Genomic DNA, 21,353 nt, shown 5'->3' on the forward strand with positions numbered 1-21,353 from the left:
GGCAAAAGATTGAACTGAAGTTAACTAGTTGGGTTGAGGACAGGTGTATTTGTTTTCTAGAAAATATTAATAGCAAGTCTCATGCATATTATAATCGGTTATTGTGGGTTAATATAGGATTAAAATTTAAAAAAAAATACTTCAATACATAATTATACTTGATCTTATAATTAAATGGATATTTGATTCTATATTTAAAATTAAAGATAGTTAGAGTTATTTTTAGTATATCATTAAATAATTATAAATAAAATAATATTGATTTGTTTTAAAGGAAATTTAAGAAAGAGAGACAAAAATTCATTAAATTTAAAAATATTTGATTATAAAATAAGTTTATTATCAGAATTTCAAATTATAACAGTAATTATAATTATTTTTAACTTAGACATTACCTCTTATAAAAGCTGTCAATAAGATTTTGAAAGCAAACATACACGACTTTAATAATCTTATATTCTTGTGACTAGCATAGATTTTACAAAGATGCTCTGCCCAAAGCCAGCATCGTAAAAAAACAAGTTATATTAAAATTGCACGGAGGTGGACTATGCTCTTATCTTTGGACTATTAGATGACAAGTTGATAGAGAAGCAACACAAACGACAAAGCATCCTAATTAATATTGTAATTTTGTAAAACGAAACTATATCAAGCATAAAACTTTATTAAAGTCAGTTTAGTGTAAATACTAGAAGTCTATGTTATTTGGACTTTGAAGATTAAATTTCCCAAGGATACTAAGGATATCCAATGTTGAAAAGTAGTGGGAAAAAGTTAAAAAAAAATGAGTAAAGTAGTGAAACCATTAATATTATATATATATATATATATATATAAATTGAATATAGTAGAAAAAAATAGTGGATGTAGTTATTTTAAAAATTATAAAAAATTTACTATTTTTAGAAAATTTTGAAATATAAATAATTGAAAGGCATATCCAAAAAGGAAAGTTTAAACAAATGGGAGGGAAAACAATTGTTAGTGCCCACGAGCTGGTACAAATTTCCAGATGAACGACAATTAAAATCACAGTCTAAGATTGCTAAGAAATAATTGATGAAAGCCAGAATTCTCTGTTTTTTGGAGAAGACTCTGCATTACTATTGTGCTTGGAATCTGCTTGGTGTTTGTGGTGTAATTTTTCTTTACTAAACTTGTCCCACTGCCAAACAATTGCTTGGCCAAAACCATACATCAATAGTTAGCACAAACCAAAGCATATATCAATCACAATAGACCGAAGTTAAGTCCTGGCTCATCAACTATCCATGGCTTGATAACAAAACACTCGGGGTTTGTTTATCAGTGTAGGCATGAGCATCAGAGATGACTCCATAACAAAATGTGTGGATAATAAAATTCTTGCAGATGATCATTTCGAAGAAAAATAAAAAATTTACTCATAACGAAAATATAGCCACAAGTCTACAACTGTTTTTAGAGTGCCATATGAAAATTCAGTCTTCTGTTAATAATTTGTGCAAACATCCTTTTCTTCTAAAAAGAGACCTGAATACAAGTACGATTTCAGCCACAACAGTTGCCCTTTTGCTCGATTGGCTGCCCCTTGATCTGAACAGTGTTTGATGTCTTTCTACTAGCAGCAGGTTGACTACCCATCCTGCATTTAAATTTCCAGACAAGACAACAAAATAAATTTCACAAATTCAAGTGTTAGCTCACAAAATTAAGGGACAAGAAGTCTTCTAAATTTTAACTGCTGATAATCAGCAATTCTTACAGATCACGCATCCGAAACAGAAATTCACACAGTATTATAGGTATCTTACTTTTTCTTTATCTCGCCAGTCATGGTCAAAAAGGCTTGCTCAACATTGATGGAGTCTTTTGCACTGGTCTCAATAAAAGGGATTCCGAGCTCATCAGCAAATGCCTACAAAAATTTAAGATTCATAATAAATGTAAGACTAGTCCATAACAAGTAGGAGACATGTAATTGTTTTTAGATGGTTCACATGTTTTTCATACACGTTTCTGTACAATATTATAACAAGGGTGGCAATATACATATATTCGCTTTCTGCAAAATATTTGTATCCTATTTATTTTGCTACTATATTATACCCTGTTTTATGCTCAGTATTACTGTGGAGAGTGGAGACAAATGCAAACACCCAGACTATATTTACAAAAGTTCACATATACGGGCAGACCTCTATGCGTTTACCCCTTATCTCAAACTACTTTTTTTGCCAAGAAGTTGGCCAGTTTCGACTTTTGCAAGTAAAAGTTTGATGAAAAAGTGGTTTTATTGTATTAACATGTCACTAGTCAATATAAACCCTGCAGAAATGGACTGCACTCAGGTACATTAATTTTGAAAGAGGGTCATTATTTTGGGACAACCCAAAACAGAAAGTTCTTAATTTGCAAGCCAACACCTATAATTGACATACACAAGTAATAACCTCTGCTGCAGAACATGAGCTTCAGAGACCTCAAGTGGAAAGTAACATACTCAGAATTTGCATGCTTACAGATAAAATTTTTGGAGTTATTTGACACGCATGATATATCTTGATATACAATTAAGTAAAGGGTCAATTGAGTATGTAGCATCATCTACCTTTGCCGTTTGTGTATCGACAACCTTGTTCTCAACCAAATCACATTTGTTTCCAACCAAAAGCTTGCATACACTGTCATTTGCATATCTGTCAATTTCACTAAGCCATTGCTTGACATTATTGAAGCTTTCCATGTCAGTAACATCGTAGACAATCTGTTGCAAGGGCCATAACGTTAGGAGTATTAGTTAGAATTCTACAAATCATTACAACTTAAAAGGATAACGGATGACCTATGAACTGCTTCCATGTTGCTGGTGTTGCAAATAAAGGTAATTAATTACCGAACAACGTGAATCTACCACAAGATGCAGTTTTCACATGATTATCCACTGTAACTATCTTTAACGCATGTCGGTTTACTTTTCTATTGTTAGTTTTAGATAATGTCTCTTCCTGATATGCATCAAATATGTGTGAAGAAACTGGATCTTAAAACTCCACGTCAACACTAATGAGAAGCAGAACTGTCTGAAAACTGAATAATGTAGTATGTGGACACATGAATATAACACAATGCAGATAAGCTGCTCAAACAATACATGCATCAGTTGCACCCTTTACCCAAACAAGTGCCTTAACACATTAACATCATTGTTTCACCAACTTCTTAAAATGTAGGTAGCACAACAATGACATATCATCACTTTATAAATATTGCAGCATGCAAAAGTACATCATACGACTATAAAAACTAAATCTGGTAGTTGCCATTATTCTGAGTAATCAGTAACAATCAGATTGAGGCGAGTACTCAAAAACAATATCATCCAAGAAAAAAGAAACTAGCAGCGTTCTGGGTCGGTACAAGCATGCATATTGGCAATTTGGCACAGGGAACAGGATTGTATGAAAAATGCTCAGGGAACATGTATGGTCTTTCTTCTCATATTACTGACACTAAATATGAGTTGAATACCATACAATGTACAGATACTTTTGCATTTAGATAAGAAAAGAAAAGAAACTAACGATGATCCCATGTGCTCCTCGGTAGTAGCTGCTGGTTATAGTCCGAAATCGCTCCTGGCCAGCAGTATCCCACTGGAATGGAAATATTATATCAAAAATTGTAGGTCAAACTATTACATATAACTAACATAAATTCTTCAATGAGAACAAAAAAGAGGCGTAATGATATTATTTTAAAGTAGATGACTGTGTAACAACCAAAACCAGCATATCCGCAAATTAAAGCTGGGAGGACATTAAACACATACTCCAACTTCAATTTTTCGAACACCGGCAACTAAAAAGGCATACTGGGTACACAATAAGAGCTCTATGATACTAATATATGAGAACAGATATAAGTAAAGCACTCACAATTTGAAGCTTAATGGTCTTCCCATCCTGCTCCACTGTCCTAATTTTCTGAACCAAACACCCGAAAATTTAGGTAAATAAAATTGAAAAACAAAGCACAAACATCCCCAAATATAGCACAAAACAAATGAAAAAAAATAAAGTGTGAAAAAGGAGACTGACAAAATCAACTCCAATGGTGCTAATGTAACTGTCAACATAAGAATCATCCTGAAATCAAACAAGTCCAGTTTACAATAAAAATACAATAAAATGAACTATATATAAAGCATATTTTTTAAAAAAAGGAAAAAGAAAAAGGATAAAAAGAAAAAGACATACAGCAAATCTGAGGAGAAGACAGGACTTGCCGACAGAGGAGTCTCCGATTAAGAGAAGCTTGAACAGATAATCACTGCCCAGTAAATAATAACACAAACAGTTAATTTAATAAAAAGGTGGGGAGTAGATAAATCTGAGGGAGAGAATTGAATTGAACCCACTAGTCATTGCTCATGTTTACAGCAGCAGCAGCAACTCTAAAGTCGTCGTCTCCTTTGTTGATTTGCTTTCTTATTTTTTGCTGTGAAAGTGAAAATGAACACAGATAGATATAAAATATATAAAGAGTTGCTGGCGTCGTGCGGGGTGTTTTCTAAATTAAACACCCCCATGTTTCCGGTCTCTACGCATACGTGTTTATTTTCGATTTCGAATTCATTCTGAGTTTTAATTCACAAAATAATTACTTCAAAACAAAAGAATGTATTGTTTTCATTCAAATCATTTTTTTCAATTCCAAAATACACCGAAAAAATAAAATAATTATCAACATCATTAAAAAGTATAAAATCTTGTTTCAGTGTTTTTCTACGACCTTAAGATTCTAGTGTGATTGGTTACTTAGGGCATGTTTGGCACGCTACTTATAAGCCACTTATGGCTTATAAGCCCTTAACAGCTTATCGACGTGTGTTTGTCGACCTAACTTATAAACTGAATTTACAACTTATAAGCTGATAAGTTGAAAGTTGGCAATGACGTACTTTTTTTTCACTTTTTTCTAAAGTTTTGATTTTAAAATATAAATTTTTAAATATTTTCTAATTTAAGATTCATGAACTAAGATAATTATATTTAATAATTATTTGTTTTAATTCATTTAAGTAAAAAAAATTCTGACTTATAAATAAATTTATCCAAACACTTATAGAACTTATAAGTATTTATCAACTTATCACTTATTTCGCACTTAATCATTTTAAGTCATAAGTTACTTATTTTAAGATTTCTCAAACGGGCACTTAATATGATATCATAGCTCTGTTTAGGGAGGAACTCGGATTCGAGTCATCCCACCTCATTTATTTAATTTAAGATTTATTCAATTTAAGTATTTGTTATTTATATGGGTATTAGTATTGGTTGTATTTGTTGTTGTCAATTATAGCAAAATATATCGTATGATTGAGGGGGAGTGTTAAAAAATATAAGATCTTGTTCAGACCTTCCTCCACCACCTTAAGATTTTAGACGGACTCATTACTTAACAAGCATAAAATAATATTAGGCTCCCAATTTTTACAGAGACGAAAGAAATACATGTTAAATGAATTATTAATTAGACTTATTTGACATTTTAAGCCTTAAAGTATTAACGTTTATATTCATATAGCCCAGATCTAAGCGGATTAGTACTGTAGTGTTGAGACAATTAAAAGCTAAATCCATACAAGATATTGATGTCTTCCGCTATCAGTGTCGATACTTCTTTCTAGCTTGTTGCTCAATGCAAGATATTGATTGCTTCTGCTGCTATTGTATATTGACAACCCCTTCTTTCATCGATTTGGTAAACATCAACTAAGTCTAACTGACAGGGGTAAACAGCTCGTATCAATGTTGTACATGGATATGGTTCAACTACAGATAAATTAGAACAAGCGTGGTAACTCTATCTGCATGTAGCATTTATAATAAATATTGACACAATGATGAACGTGTATTTATCTTAATATTGTCCCTATATTTTGGTTATTTAGTATTAATTTGGATTTTTATTTAATAAATATTGATATGTTATTGTAGGTATCAAGGAGTTATAATAAAAGAAGGCTTGGATGTTAGATACTACCTCTATCACTCTCATTTCTTTACGGTTTTTTCCACATGTTTGACACGCATTTTAAGACAACTATAAAATATATCTCCGTAATTTATTTTTAAAATTTTCTTTTTTGGTATAAAAGTTTAAACATTATATTTTTATTTAGAAGAAAAAAAAATTATACAACTACATTTAATAAGAGCATTAAAGTGTGTGTCGAGCCCCCACCCCCAATGTAAAGAATTGAGGGGACGGAGGGAGTATAATTTATGATATCATGAGATAAACTATCAGGACTTAATATCAATATATTGAACGTGACATCATCAGTACTTGATGATCAGCATTTGATGTCATCAGAACTTAGTCACTTCAGTAGATATTCGAGAAGGAAGAGGATTGCAGAATTCAAGGCGGTGAAGGACTTTATATCAGAAATAATCATACATGGATATTTATTAGGTTTTCTTATTGTAATAGAATAAGATTCCTTATTGATTGTGTAACTGTACTAATATAAGCACATATTAGGTTTACGCTATATGTGTTGTTACGAATTGTTATATCTTTCATATAACCTAGCAACTCTCAAGGATAATTGTTCATCCTTTGAGAGAGTACTTGTGTAACAGTTTTTATCAGATTAATATAAAAATTATTGATTCCGTTAAATCTTTATCGAATTGTTTGCATAAACTGTATTCACCCCCCTCTATAGTTGATTACGGACCTAACAATTGGTATCAGAGCTTGTTGTTGATATACAAACAGTTTAAGATCTGAAAATCAATCTTTAATGGCAGACAAAGAAGCTCTACAAAATCCACCACCACCCCCAGCCACATCACAGATTAGCAGTAATATGAGTAGGTATGAAGCTATCAAGGTTCCAATCCTAAAGATACATGAATATCCAATATGGAAAGTTAGGATGACCATGTGCTTGGAAGCTACAGATTCTGAATATCTGAACAGGATTTATGATGGTCCTCATAAGCCAATGAAGTTGGCAGTAGCTGTTGTTGGACAAGATGAAAAGATGATTGATTAAGACAAGAAAGACTATACTCCTGATGATCTATTATCAATCATGAAGGATGCAAAAGTCAGACATATCTTGTATAGCAGTCTTGATAGTGTTATGTCCAATAGGGTTATTGGATGTAAAACAACAAAGAAAATTTGGGATGCTTTAGAACTAAAGTGTCAAGGTACCACTGTTATCAAGAAGAACATGACAGTACTTACTCAAGAATGTGAGCACTTTGACTCAAGAGATAATAAGTCCTTAACTGAGATCCATGACAGATTTTAAAAGCTGATGAATAACTTATCTTTTGTCAACAAGGAACATGATTTAGAGGACTCAAACATGAAGTTTCTACTTGCACTCCCTGAAAAGTGGGACTTTAAGGTCACATCAATAAGGGATAATTATGAACTTGATGAAACACCTCTAGATGAGATCTATGACATACTGAAGACTCATGAACTGAAATGAGCAAAGAAGCAAGAGAAAAGGATCCAATACTAGCCCAATTGCACTTAAAGTTGAAGAGAAGCCAAAGGAGAAAGCTAGGAGAAAAGGTTACTCTAAAGGAAAAACTATGATTGCAAAATCTGATACTGAGTCATCAAACTCTGATGATGACTCAAATACTGATAATGAATCAGATACTCATAGTGATCATGACAACAATGAAGACATGAAACAAATGGCTGCTCTATTGGTTAAAAGCTTCAGGAAGATGGTCTATAATAACTTCAAGAAAGGGAAAAGGTTTTCCAGAAAAGGTTCCAGTTCCTCAAACTTTGATAAGAGGAATGACATAAGAAATACTGATAAGAAGGAATCAAAGTTTGGAAAATTTGACAAGTCAAAGAAAAGATGCTACAATTGTGATGGAATTGAACACTTTGCAGCTGACTGCAGAAAACCAAAAGCTGAGAAGAAACAAGCCTTGATCACAAAGAAGAAAAACTGGGATGATTCATCAGATTTAGACGTTGGTGTTAACTATGCTCTCATGTCAAATACTGATAATGAGGTTGACAATGTTGAATTAAAGGTACCTCAAACCACCCTTGCTTTTGATACTGATGATATCCATGAATTAAGATTGTTTCTTAAAACTTTGCATGTTAGATATAGGGATCAAACCTTAAAAAATAATAGAATCAAAAGTGAAAACTATGAGTTAAAGAAAAGGAATGATCACCTAGAAATTAAGTTGCTTTTCATGTTAGAAATTAAAAAAGATAGAGATAATGTTGTTTATGTTAAAGAAAAACTGTTAGAAAAGCATCCTTATCTAGAAAAATAGTTAGCGAAAGAAAGAGAGGTAATTAAGCTTGGACTAACTTTGGAAAAATAACTCAGGAATTTTTAAAAAACGGCTGTTGGGGATCAGGATTAGGATATGCAAATAGATCTAATTCTGATAAGAAAATTCGAAAAGAAACTGAGAAAACTAAACCAATAAATACTGATACAAAGGTTAAACTGAACAAGGTTCAGTTGAATCCCATTAAGTTTAATTCAAGTGCTGATACTGTTAAGTCAATTCATGAGGGAGGTTCAACCTTGGCACCTAAGTCAAACTTAAGTACTGATAAGAGTGAACAGGTTCACACAAGATTAGTAAATATTGGTTCATTGACTCAGAAATAGCTTAAGCAAAAGCTGAAGGAAGTACACATGAAAGACAAGGAGAAAAAGCCTAGGAAAACAGAAATGGTAAAGTAGGTGTTAATAAGAATGGTAATTATGTAACTGCTCCCAATGCACCTAGAAAGACATGCTTGAACTGTGATAGTACTAATCATCTTGCTAATTCTTACAGGAAGAATAAAGAAATAAACACTGTTCCTCCCAAATCAGAGTTTAGGAATAGAACAGTTAGATATAAATCACAGGATCCTTGTTTTCATTATGGTAGTATGTGGCACTCTATCTATACATATAAAGAGTATCACAGTTTATATTATAATTATTATGAACTGAAACCCTTTTTAAATAAAGCAAAATCTGGTTCTGCATGTGTAAATACTGATAGTAAGAATGTTAACATTAGCTCTGATATGAAGTCTTCTTCTACATATGTTAACAAACTTAAAAAGGCCAAAGGATCCAAGCAAGTCTATGTCCTTAAAAATACTAAGTGATTTAAATACTGATTACAGGGTAACATGAGAAATTCTCTAGTCTTGGACAGGGGATGCGTAGGACATATGACTGGTTATAAATCCATGCTATCAGAGTTTAAGGAGAAGGATGACCCAAGTGTTTCTTATGGAGATGATAACTTAGGAAAAATCTTGGGATATGGCAAATTCAAAATTGGGAATGTGTGAGTCAAGCATAATTTGATCACTGTGAGTCAAATCTGTGACAGAGGTTACCATGTGAACTTTTATGGGAAATATTGTGAAATTGTCAGTGAGTCTGATTGCAAGATTGCAATGACTAGTGTATGACATGGAAACTTATATGAAGCCAGGGTCTTCATAAATACTGATGAATCAGAAGTTTGTCTGCTTAGTAGAGCATCGGTGAAAGACAGCTGGAACTGGCATAAAAGACTTTCTCACCTCAATTTCAACAACATCAATGAACTTGTGAGAAAAGATCATGTGAGAGGATTGCCCGATGCATTATTTACTCCTGATGACCTATGTGACTCATGCCAGAAAGCCAAGCAAAGGAAAACATCTTTCAAAAGTAAAACTAAATCCTCTATTCTTGAGCCATATAATCTACTTCATATTGATCTCTTTGGTCCATTCAATATTGTGTCAATTGCCAAGAAGAGGTATGCACTTGTAATTGTTGATGAATATACAAGATACATATGGGTGAATTTTCTACATACCAAGAATGAATCTCCATAGAGTGCTTGCTTCAATACATAGAGTGCTTTCAAAAGATAGTAGATATTTTCTGGAAAGTTGGGGTCTTCAAAACCAGGAGGCTGACTAACATAGACTTTCTCCTCCAAATCTCCATTTAGAAAGGAATTTTTTACATCTATTTGATAGACTTTGAAATTGGCATGGGGTGCATAGGCTAGAAAAATTATGATAGCTTCAAGTCTTGCAACAGGGGCAAAATTTTCATCAAAATATATCCCTTCTTGTTGACAATAGCCTTTAGCAACCAATCCATCTTTGTTCCTTATGACTATGCCGTTCTCATCCATCTTGAATCTGAATACCCATTTGATGTCAATATGATTCTTACCTTTTGGCTTGGGTACCATCTTCCATAGTCCATTTCTTTCAAATTGGTTTAGCTCCTCTTGCATAGCTAAAACCCAATCAGGATCCAACAAAGCTTCTTCTACCTTCTTTATTTCATCCTGCGACAGAAATCTGCTATATAGACATTCATATTGAGTTGTTTTTCTTGTTTGCACTCTTGAAGATGTATCACCAATAATTAGTTCAAATGGGTGATCTCTAGTCCATTTCCTTTGTTGTGGTAGATTAGCTCTAGATGAAGATGCCTCATAGTTGTCTTGATGTGTAACTGAGTTTTGATTAGAAGAAACTCCCCATGAGTTTGTGGATCTTTGATTTTATGTTGGGGTTCTTTCTATATGTGATCTAAAATGACTTTCAACTCCAATTGATGGCTCAACGGATGTTGAATTTTTCCTTTCGACAGATGATGCAGTTTGTCTGTCAACGGATGATGCACTTTGTCTTTCGAGAAATGAAGAATTTTGTGCTTCATCTGTTGTTGATTTTTCTGCATTTTCCTTAAAAATTATTTCCTGATCACTTTCATAATCACTCTCATCACAGTTCATCTCAACTTTGTCAAATTTGAGGCTTTCATGGAAACCTTCATCTTGCAGTCCTTCAATCTTCTTATCATCAAACACATATGTATAGATTCCATAACAATGTTGGTTCTAAGATTGTAGACCCTAAATGCTTTTCCCACAACATATCCAACAAATATTCCTTCATCAGCTTTGGCATCAAACTTTCCATGTTGATTCCTTAGTATGTAGCATTTGCATCCAAAGATATGAAGAAAGTTAAGTGTTGGTTTCCTGTTCTTGAACAATTGATAAGGAGTCATGCATTTTTCTTGATTGACCAAGGAAATATTCTGAGTATAGCATGCAACATCTACAGCTTCTGCCCAAAAATAAGTTGGTAACCTTGATTCTTCTAGTATTGTCCTTACAGCTTCAATAAGAGATCTATTCTTTCTTTCCACCACTCCATTTTGTTATGGAGTCCTTGCAGCTGAAAACTCATGCATGATCCCATTTTCTTCACAGAAAAACCTCATTGCAGAATTCTTGAACCCAGTTTCATTATCACTCCTGATTCTTCTTACTTTGAGATCAGGATGATTATTGACTTGCCTTATATGATTGATAATGATTTCACTATCTTCATCTTTAGATTTAAGAAAATATGTCCAAGTGAACTTTGAGAAATCATCCACAATCACTAGGCAATATCCTTTCTTTGAGATTAACAACATATTGACTGGTCCAAATAAGTCGATGTGCAACAATTGTGGTGATTCTTCAATTGTAGATTCAAGCTTCATTTTGAATGATGCCTTGATTTATTTTCCCTTTTGACAGGCATCACATAATCCATCTTTTGAGAAATCAACTTGAGGAATGCCTCTTACTAGGTCTTTCCTGACTAATTCATTCATAATTTTGAAGTTCAAATGAGACAACTTCTTGTTCCATAGCCGAGTTTCATCTTGACTTGCTTTGCTGAAAATAAAAGTAATAGAATCTGCATTGGATGAGTTGAAATCAGCAAGATACACATTTCCTTTTCTCACTCCAGTGATAACCACTTTGTTGTCCTTCTTGTTTGTAACAATACAGGCTTCTGAATTGAAGGTAACAGAGTTTCCCTTATCACATAGTTCGCTGATACTCAAAAGATTGTGCTTGAGTCCATCCACTAGAGCAACTTCTTCAATGATGACATTCTCCTTAAAAGTCAAGCCATATCCCATAGTATACCATTTGCTGTCATCTCCAAAAGTAATACTTGGGCCAGCTCTCTCCTTGAACTTAGTGAGCAGGGTGGAATCCCCGGTCATGTGCCTTGAGAAACCACTATCCAAATACCAAAGATTCTTTTTGTTTCCCTGCATACATCAGAATCAAATCAAGTTGATTTTGGTACCCGAGTTTCCTTGAATCCTGCATTGTTAGCCTTCTTTTTGGGTTTCTTGGGCTTTTCCTCACTTGACTTAGGTGATAGATTTAACCTTGGTCCAGTAGGGATTTGAAAACTATTCATAATTACAGAATTACCATGCACATGTTGGTTAACATAAAATGGCATATTATGTGAAAACATGTTTTTCCAGTATGGCATGCTAAATGGAATTTGAGGCATATTGAGCATAGTAAGGATTTTGTGCAAATGACATATTAGAAAATTGTGCATTCAAATTTTGTGCAGGCATAACATTCAAAGGCATTGTGAGCATGTTGGGAAATGAGGGAGGTGTAGACATGGGTGCAAGCATAGCAGATTTGTAATTAACAGATAAATGATTAACATTATCATACATAACACAGATTTTTTTAGGTGCATATTTATCAGGTGTGTAGTTGTTATGTTTGTTAATTCTTACTTTCCTATTTTCTGTTGTTTTTCCTTTTGGAGTCTGCCTTGACCTCAATTTTCTACAATCTGTCATTCAGTTGCTTCATTGACAGATGCCCCACATTCACACTCTTTTGTTCTTCTTTACTTGACTTGATTCTCATGTAACAAAGTTCTTGGAAACCGATCCATATTTCTCATTTAGCTTAGCTAGCTTCACTTTGCTAATAGGCTTCTTTTCCATCGACGTATGTGGTTCCTTGTCTTTCGACAGATAATCCTTTTTAACTTTCAATGGATAAGCTTCATCATCCGTTGAATCCACATCCTTTTATGATCCTTCTACCAACTCAGGATCCAGTTTCTCCTTGCTTTTTTCTAGGCTTCTTCACAGAATGATTCAATTCTTTGAATTTTAGCAATTTGGGCATGTAAATTCCTTGATGACTTCCAGTCCTTGATTATCTCTTGCTCTCGTTCAAGCTGCTTTCTCAAAATTTTCTCTTTCTTCAAAGATTCAGTCAATTCATGTTTTGCAATCTTACACTCTATCTTCAGTTTCTCAAACTCAACAAATTGAGTTTCTAACACAGTATTCCTTTCACTTAAAAACAGATTGTTATCTTTAATTTTTGTGTTTTCTTTAGTGAGTGATTTAAGTGTAACACGCAAGTGATATAATTCTGTTGACATGTCATTTATAGCATCATTACGCTCATCTTTAGAAAGGTGTGCTAGATTAGTAGTGATTACCTGATTGCTTGAACTACTGACCTCTGCTTCATCTGATTTGGCCATTAGAGCTAGATTGACATATTTTCTTCATCTTCATCTACCCCATCAGCTGCCCAGTCATTTTCTTGAGTCAGGAAAGCCCTTTCCTTTTGTTTGAGCAATTCAAAGTACTTCTTTTTGTAATCCAAAGGCTCACAATTCTTTTTATCAGAATCAGGCTTTCTACATTCATTGGCAAAATGACCACTTGGGCCACATATGAAACACTTGAATTTAGATTTATCCACCATATTTCTATTTGGCTTGGTTGCTCCAAAATTCTTTTTGAATTTGAGCTTGGAAAATCTTCTTGATAGGAAAGCTAGATGTTCATCTATGTCCTCCATTTCATCCTGACTAAGACGATCTTCATGCTCAGCCATTAGCCCTTTTCCTTTGCCTTCACAAACCCTTGATTTTGGTGCAGATTCCACAGCTTCAACCTTTATCTCTTTTACTCTCTCTTGTTCAGCTACCAATGCAATAGATCCTCCCTTTCTCTAGCCACTCATCTTGTTCTAACTCAAGCTCATAAGTTTTTAGAATGCCATACAGTCTTTCCAAAATAAACTCCTTATAATCTTGAGAGTTTTTAAGAGAGACAGTCATAGGCTTCCAGTCTTTTGGTAGAGATCTAAGGAATTTCAGATTTGAATCTTTTGTCTGGTAGATTCTTCCATGCAGTTTCAGTGCATTTAGTAGTTTTTGAAACCTACTAAAAATATCACTTAAAGATTCACTGTCTTTACAATGAAAGTGCTCATACTGCTGGATTAGAAGTTGCATCTTGTCTTTCCTCACTTGTTCAGTTCCATCACATATGATTTGAATTGTATCACAAATATCCTTAGCAGATTTACAGTTGATAACATTGTCAAACATGTCACCATCAAGACCATTGAACAGAATGTTCATAGCCATTTTATCTTTGTACACTTTCTCAATGTCTTCATATGTCCATTCTGATTGTGGCTTTGGAATGCTTTGATCATTGCCTACAGCTCCTTCAACATTTGTAGCAGCTCTTCGAGGAACATGATGGCCTTTTTCAATGCAATCAATATACCTTTCATCTCGAGAGAGAAGATGCATGTGCATTTTCAACTTCCAATGGTGATAGTTGTCTTTATCCAGAAAAGAGATCTTCACTCCAACATCCTTCCTACTCATGTTGTTAGTTGTTTTAATCTTTAAACTTTTAGTGTGTCAAGAGCTTGCTCTGATACCAATTGTTATTCCCAAACAATCTAACATTAGAATTACAGAAGGAGGTTGAATGTAATTCTTGGTTTCTTTTGGAAATTAAGAAATTTATTTACCAAAATATATCAGTGTTTGAATATGCAAGTGTGCGGAATGAAATATAAATGTATTCAAAATACAAAGTAATTGAACATAGAGATTTAAAAACTTTCTGGTGGATTGATTTTTCCACCAGAGATATATATTGGTTGAGAACTCTATGATGTAAGAATGCACACAGTTGCTTAAAAGTGCAATTACAAAGAACAGAGAAATTCTTAATAGATGTAGCTTTTTCTATTTCTCAGTTCAATTGATTATTAATCTACTTGCTACTCTTGGTTTATATATCACCAAGTTCCATATGAAAAAGACAAACATATAAAACAAACTGTCTAAGTCTTCATCACATGTTTCTTCATTTCTCTATCCAGTATCTTTGTATTTCTTCAAGTAAGCATATAAATGGAAATGCTTCTTTGTTCTCATAAACCTAGTTATAGGCGGCCACATCCCTATTGTATACAATCAACCCATGTGACTGTCAAGTCGCTTTCAACTACTATTTGAATCTGATGTTCCTTGAGACTTCAGCATTATCCGTTGAGTCTGTTATGGATCATCCGTTGAAGGTGTCTTGTGTCATCCGCTGAGAGCTTTGCAGATTATCCGTTGATGGTATTTTCATAGAAGTTGACACCATTTCATTTATGCAAGATTATAAGGCATTTAATATTTACAATTAGCCAACCTATTTTGCATATCATTCTAGTAGTCAACATGACTTAGCATATTCTACAACCTTTAATCCTCTAAGACATTTCAGTGTACAGGAATGTGTTACAAAAACTTATTTAAACATAAGCTACTCTTTCAAAGGATGACAAAGTAAGATTATTCGTTAAAAGTTACAAACACACTTAATTAAATTTACTAAGGTGTTTCGGTGAAATATCATCAAGCCTACAACATATTCCTAACAACAGCTCATCAAGTGAAACACTCACTCTCTTTATATACTAAAGCACAACTAGTGCCATAGTATAACAATTAAAATAGATGATATGATTTATGTGTATTTTATATAAAATTTAATATGTGATTCTCGTAAGTTATTCTTCATTTAACTTGAATTTTAACTATTACATATCCACATCCTTTATCTAATATATACAAATTTAATTATTAAAAAAGAGTTTTAAAATTAACACATTAAGAGAGCTACCTAGAAACGTAGTTAATGATTTTAAGAAATCCAATAATTGTTGTGTTGGTGCAATGATTGTAGATGTGATTTTAAGTCTATCTAATTGTTTGAGGTCTTGGGTTCAATTCCAGTCAAAAGCTTAATTTTTTCATTCTCATAAAATTAAAGGGGCATATAAGTAATTTATTAAATATGGTAAAATCTCATGTTCACATATAATAGATATAATAAAATAGATTGATATATACTGTAATTATAATTTTATCATGATTTTGTAAATTATAAATTTCATTTTTAACATATAATTTATTATGTTATGAAGTCTAGAAAATACATGAGAACTTTCTTTTTGTACTACTGACAGAATTGGTGTTGACCTTTTATAAAAAGTCGAGTTTTCTATCTTATGATCGAAAGTAAGCATAAACTAATATAATTGGAAGTTTTCCAATATATATAATGAAATTTGTTAAAAAATTAAGTCAAACCTACGCCCTTTTAGCTAATTTTCATAAATAATGAATGATACGGTTGAGACAGTTACTACAGTAAATACTGCAAACCCAACATAAGAAATTAATACAACTGACACATATGTGCTCAATTTCTTCTCAGTCGATGAACCGGATCTTGTCAAAAATCAATATTCATTCCTAGTGGCAGCAATTCACTATTTATAGAATTCAATTTTTAAAGCACTTTCAAGTACATCTTTTACGAATATCATTTATCGGTTGTCCGATATAAAATTGGTATAAAGTTTATTTCATAACACAACATATATTCATTTATGTAACATGTGTACAGTTAATTAACATGTGAGTTTAGAAGATGGTCGTGCCCCGCATGGACTATAAGGTTGATGAAGTTTTACGCGAACTTCCTAGTAGTACACAAAAAAATATTTTATGTTGCATCAAATACTACTTAAACTTTTGACTATGTCAGAACTACACCGAAACTAATTAAAAAGAAATTATATTATATTTTACAACACACTCGTGCCTCACACGGGTTATTGAGCTAGTATAAATAAGAGAAATGTGAAGTAGAGTTAACCTTGGAAATATAAATTAAAAATTGAAGTGGACAAAAGTGAACATATAATTTAAAACGGAGGGAGTACTATAGTAGGTCTATTTAATACAACATAAATTATGTGCATAGGGTTATTTTTGACCTATATTATCCGTCATTATGTAATGCAATTTCTAAACATGTAACAAAATTTATGAATTTGGACATGAACAAATTAATTATATTACTGACATATTTTCATAATTATTATTGATGATACTTATTTTTATTAAATACGGAACGCCAGCATCACAGACATTTAATGGCTTGTTAAATTAATCGGTTACAGTCCAATTTACTTGATTGAAGACACATCAATTTTCATGGCTTAATTGCAGCAAACTGATTTACTAACTAAATGGGAATATTCAATTTGTGTATATAAATGTCATATATTCACTTTCACTGTCCGAATGTGGCTCCATTCCTCAACCACAACAACGTTCTCTCTTGTTGTTTGTCCTAATATTGTATTAAAAATGCCCACCTCCATTAAACTACACATGCAATTATTGCAAAGAAAAATAGAATTAAGAAACTAAATTGACCAACTTATTAATGAGATATCAACAAGAGTATCTTTTTTACCTTGGAATTTTAATGGATACACCATAGCACAGAAGATTTCTTTGAATCCTATATATAAATAGAAGGGGAAGGTTGTCTTGTAGTAGCTATATACACATACCCATATATATATATATTGGGTTTACCCCCTTTCTTCATTTTCAACTTTCAGGTATTACTCCTTCATTTATTCTTTCATTATATGTATTGTTTATTTTTTTAATTTATCTCTTTTTGGCCTTTAGAGTTGTGTAGAGTTGTTCTTTTTGAATTATTGATGCCCCATGATATAAGTATACTTCACCTTTTTAACATAATAATTATTCTTCCGCATTATTGCCAGGATCTTCTTTATTCACTTCTGTCATTGGTATATACTTTTTCCTTGTTTGTTATATGCAACTTTGCTTTCTCACTTCTATGGTCAATCTACTCAATATGATTTGCGAACCAGAACTAATTTATAACAGAACTTTGATTGTTATATCATGTTAGCAGAACTAATTCACTACTATATTTTCCACCATGGGAATAAATATTTATAACAGATACACGCATCATTTGCATACTATGTTAGATATATTTGAGATGTCATGTCTAATATGTTTCATGTTTAGTTTTCAGATCTTAACAAACAAGAAATATCAGTACTTACTGGAATCATCACTTACTGGAAGTCAGAACTTAAGGATATCAGAACTTAGATTATCAGAAGATAGATATCAGAACTTAAGTACGAGAGGACTTACAGTTAAGGAAGGAAGCTGATTTACAGGAAAGAAGATCGAGACTAATACAAAAGAAGATATGCATGGAAAGAGTTAGAGGACTGAAAGAATTGTATAAGATATCTGATTAATATATTTTAGGAGACATAATTATATTTCTTTTATTTAGAATTTATCTTGTAACTGTGTACTATAAAAACACAGACATAGGTTTACACTAGGTGTGTTATCATAATTGAGAAGATCATACATTGTAACCTAGCAGCTCTCGTGATATTTGTTCATCACTGAGAGAGAACAGTTCCATTGTAACAGAGTTTATTATATCGAATATATCTGTTTACCGTTACTTGTGTTCGAAATCGATTTGATTGTATTCTACACTGTATTCAACCCCCTTCTACAGTGTTGTGTGACCTAACAATTGGTATCAGAACTTATCTGTTAACACACATACAGTAAAGATCCAAAATAATCTTTGTGAAGGGTATCACAAAGATAGCCTACAGGAAATTCAGAAGAGCAATGAAGTTTTCCAAGAAAGGTGGAAGTACTGATAAGAAAGGGTTCAGAAAGTATGAAGGCAAAAGTGCAAAGTCTGACAGAGGAGACAACTCAAATGCTACAATTGTGGTGAAAGAGGCCACATATCTCCTGACTGCAAGAAGGGAGAGAGTGACAAAGACAAGACACTTGTCACAAAGAAGAAAAGCTGGACAGACTCTTCAGATTCTGAAGATGAGGTGAATTATGCTTTAATGGCAAATGCTGATGGCAGCCCTGAAACTGCTGAATTGAAGGTACCTCAAACAACTTATGCTTTTCATACTGATGATATTACTGAGTTGAAATTATATCTTAAAACCATGTTTATTAGCTACAGAGATCAAACTTTAACACGTGAAAGATTAACTTCTGAAAATCTTACTTTTAAGAAAATGAATGATTATTTAGAAAAAGAGTTAGTTATGTTCCATCAAACTCAGAAAGAAAGAGATGATGCTTTTTATGTTAGAGATGAATTGCTAAAATCGAATAAATCTCTAAAAACTGAGTTAGAAAAAGAAAAAGAGATTATCAGGACTTAGACTAACTCTGGCAGAACACCTCAGAATTTATTAAGTAGTGGAAACTGGAAAGAGGGCTTAGATTATGGAGATGATAAAAGTGAAAAAGGAACTGAACAAATTGAGCCGATTGTTGTTAAACAAACTGCTAAGCCAAAGGTAAATCCTGTTAAGTTTGTAGCTAAAACTGTAAAGTCTGATTCTGAAAAGATGAAAGAGTCTGTGACAGAAGTTAAGGAGAAGTCAACTTCCGACAAATTAGAACAGGATGAACTAGCCGAAGTCAACATAGGCTTAATGACAAAGAAGCAGCTTAAGCATAAGCTGAAAGAAATCAGGAATGTCAACAAGGTAAAGGCAGTTAGGAAAAATAAGAATGGAAAGGAAGGTGTGAATAAAAGAAATAATTATATGCCTGTTCCTAATGCCCCTAGAAAGAAATCTTATAACTGTGGAAACTCTAACCATCTTGCTTCTTTTTGCAGGAAGAATAAGAATATAAACTCTTTACCTCCCAAATCAGGAGTTAAGAGTCAGTCTGTTAGGTTTAAGCCATAAAATCCTTGTTTTCATTGTGGTAGTTTATGACATTCCATTTATACTTGTAAGGAATATCATAGTTTGTACCATGCTTATTATCAAATAAAACCTTCTCTGAAGAAAGTTACTTTAATTTCTTCTAGTGTAGAGTTTGATGCAAAGTCTGATATAAGTTCTGATAAATAGCATGTTAGCATAAACTCTGATATTAAATCCGCTGCAAATGCTAACAAACTTAAAAAGGCCAAAGGATCCAAGCAAGTCTGGGTCCTTAAAACTAACCATTAGTGGTCTTTGTGATTGTAGTGCAACAGGAAAAACATCCTAGTACTGGATAGTGGATGTTTAGGACATATGACTGGAAATAAAGCCCTACTCTCAGACTTTGTGGAGAAAGCTGGCCTAGGAGTTTCTTATGGAGATGGAAACATGGGAAAAACTCTGGGATATGGCAATATTAATCTTGGGAATGTCATCATTGAAATAGTAGCTCTAGTCTCAGGATTTAAACACAATCTGCTGAGTGTGAGTCAAATCTGTGACAGAGGTTATCATGTGGATTTCTTTGAAGAACACTGTGAAGTTGTAAGCAATTCTACAGGGAAAGTGGTTCTGAAAGGTTACAGGCATGGTAACATTTATGAAGCCAGACTTTCAACAAGTTCTGATGGTTCTGCAATCTATCTGATGAGTAGAGCATCAATTGAAGAAAGCTAGAATTGGCACAAAAGGCTCTCTCATTTGAACTTCAACAACATAAATGAGCTTGTAAAGAAAGATCTTGTGAGAGGACTGCCAAAATCAGTATTTGCTCCTGATGGCCTTTGTGATTCATGTCAAAAGGCAAAACAAAGAAAATGTTCTTTCAAGAGCAAAACTGAGCCATCAATTCTTGAGCCTTATCACCTACTACATGTTGATCTATTTGGTCCAGTAAGTGTCATGTCTATTGTAAAGAAGAAATATGCTATGGTTATAGTGGATGAATTCACAGGGTACACCTGGGTGTACTTCATGCACAAGAAGAATGAAACTACATCTACTCTAACTGATCATGTCAGACAGCTGGATATGTTGGTCAAAGATTCTGTTAAAATTATAAGAAGTGATAATGGCACTGAGTTCAAGAATTCAAACATGGAAGAGTTCTGCAAAGAGCATGGAATCAAACAGGAATTTTCTGCACCTGGAACTCCACAGCAAAATAGAGTTTTAGAAAGAAAGAACAGGACTCTCATTGAAGCTGCACGAACTATGCTTGATGAAGCAAAGCTACCAACCTACTTTTGGGCTGAAGCTGTGTAGACTGCTTGTTTTACACAGAATGCAACACTCATAAACAAGCATGGAAAAACACCATATGAGATGGTGAAGAAAAAGAAGCCAAATCTAAAATACTTTCATGTATTTGGATGTAAGTGTTTTGTTCTTAAGACTCATCCTAAGCAGCTGTTAAAATTTGATCTAAAAGCTGATGAAGGAATTTTTGTTGGATATCCACTTTCCACAAAAGCCTTCAGAGTCTACAATTTAAGAATATGG

The 21,353-nt window shown here is 33.1% G+C and overlaps 1 protein-coding gene across 2 annotated transcripts; it reads right to left on the reverse strand.

Moving 5' to 3' along the window:
* Positions 1–1,381: 1,381 nt before the first annotated feature.
* Positions 1,382–4,582, reverse strand: LOC141668610 (ras-related protein RABD1-like). Of its 2 annotated transcripts, XM_074475563.1 has the most exons (8): positions 4,403–4,578; positions 4,242–4,314; positions 4,083–4,130; positions 3,921–3,968; positions 3,567–3,638; positions 2,594–2,749; positions 1,797–1,900; positions 1,382–1,627 (listed from the first exon to the last, which is right to left on the reverse strand). In XM_074475563.1, exons 1-8 carry the CDS (start codon positions 4,414–4,416, stop codon positions 1,534–1,536), a joined length of 609 nt encoding a protein of 202 aa, XP_074331664.1. In that variant the 5' UTR covers positions 4,417–4,578; the 3' UTR covers positions 1,382–1,533. The 2 variants fall into 2 exon arrangements, with proteins under 2 accessions (XP_074331664.1, XP_074331665.1); XM_074475564.1 differs by lacking the exon at positions 4,083–4,130 and having other exon boundaries at positions 4,403–4,582.
* Positions 4,583–21,353: the final 16,771 nt, after the last annotated feature.

This window comes from Apium graveolens, chromosome 6 (assembly GCF_009905375.1).
Source record: "Apium graveolens cultivar Ventura chromosome 6, ASM990537v1, whole genome shotgun sequence".
In the NCBI taxonomy this organism is placed as follows: Eukaryota; Viridiplantae; Streptophyta; class Magnoliopsida; order Apiales; family Apiaceae; genus Apium; species Apium graveolens.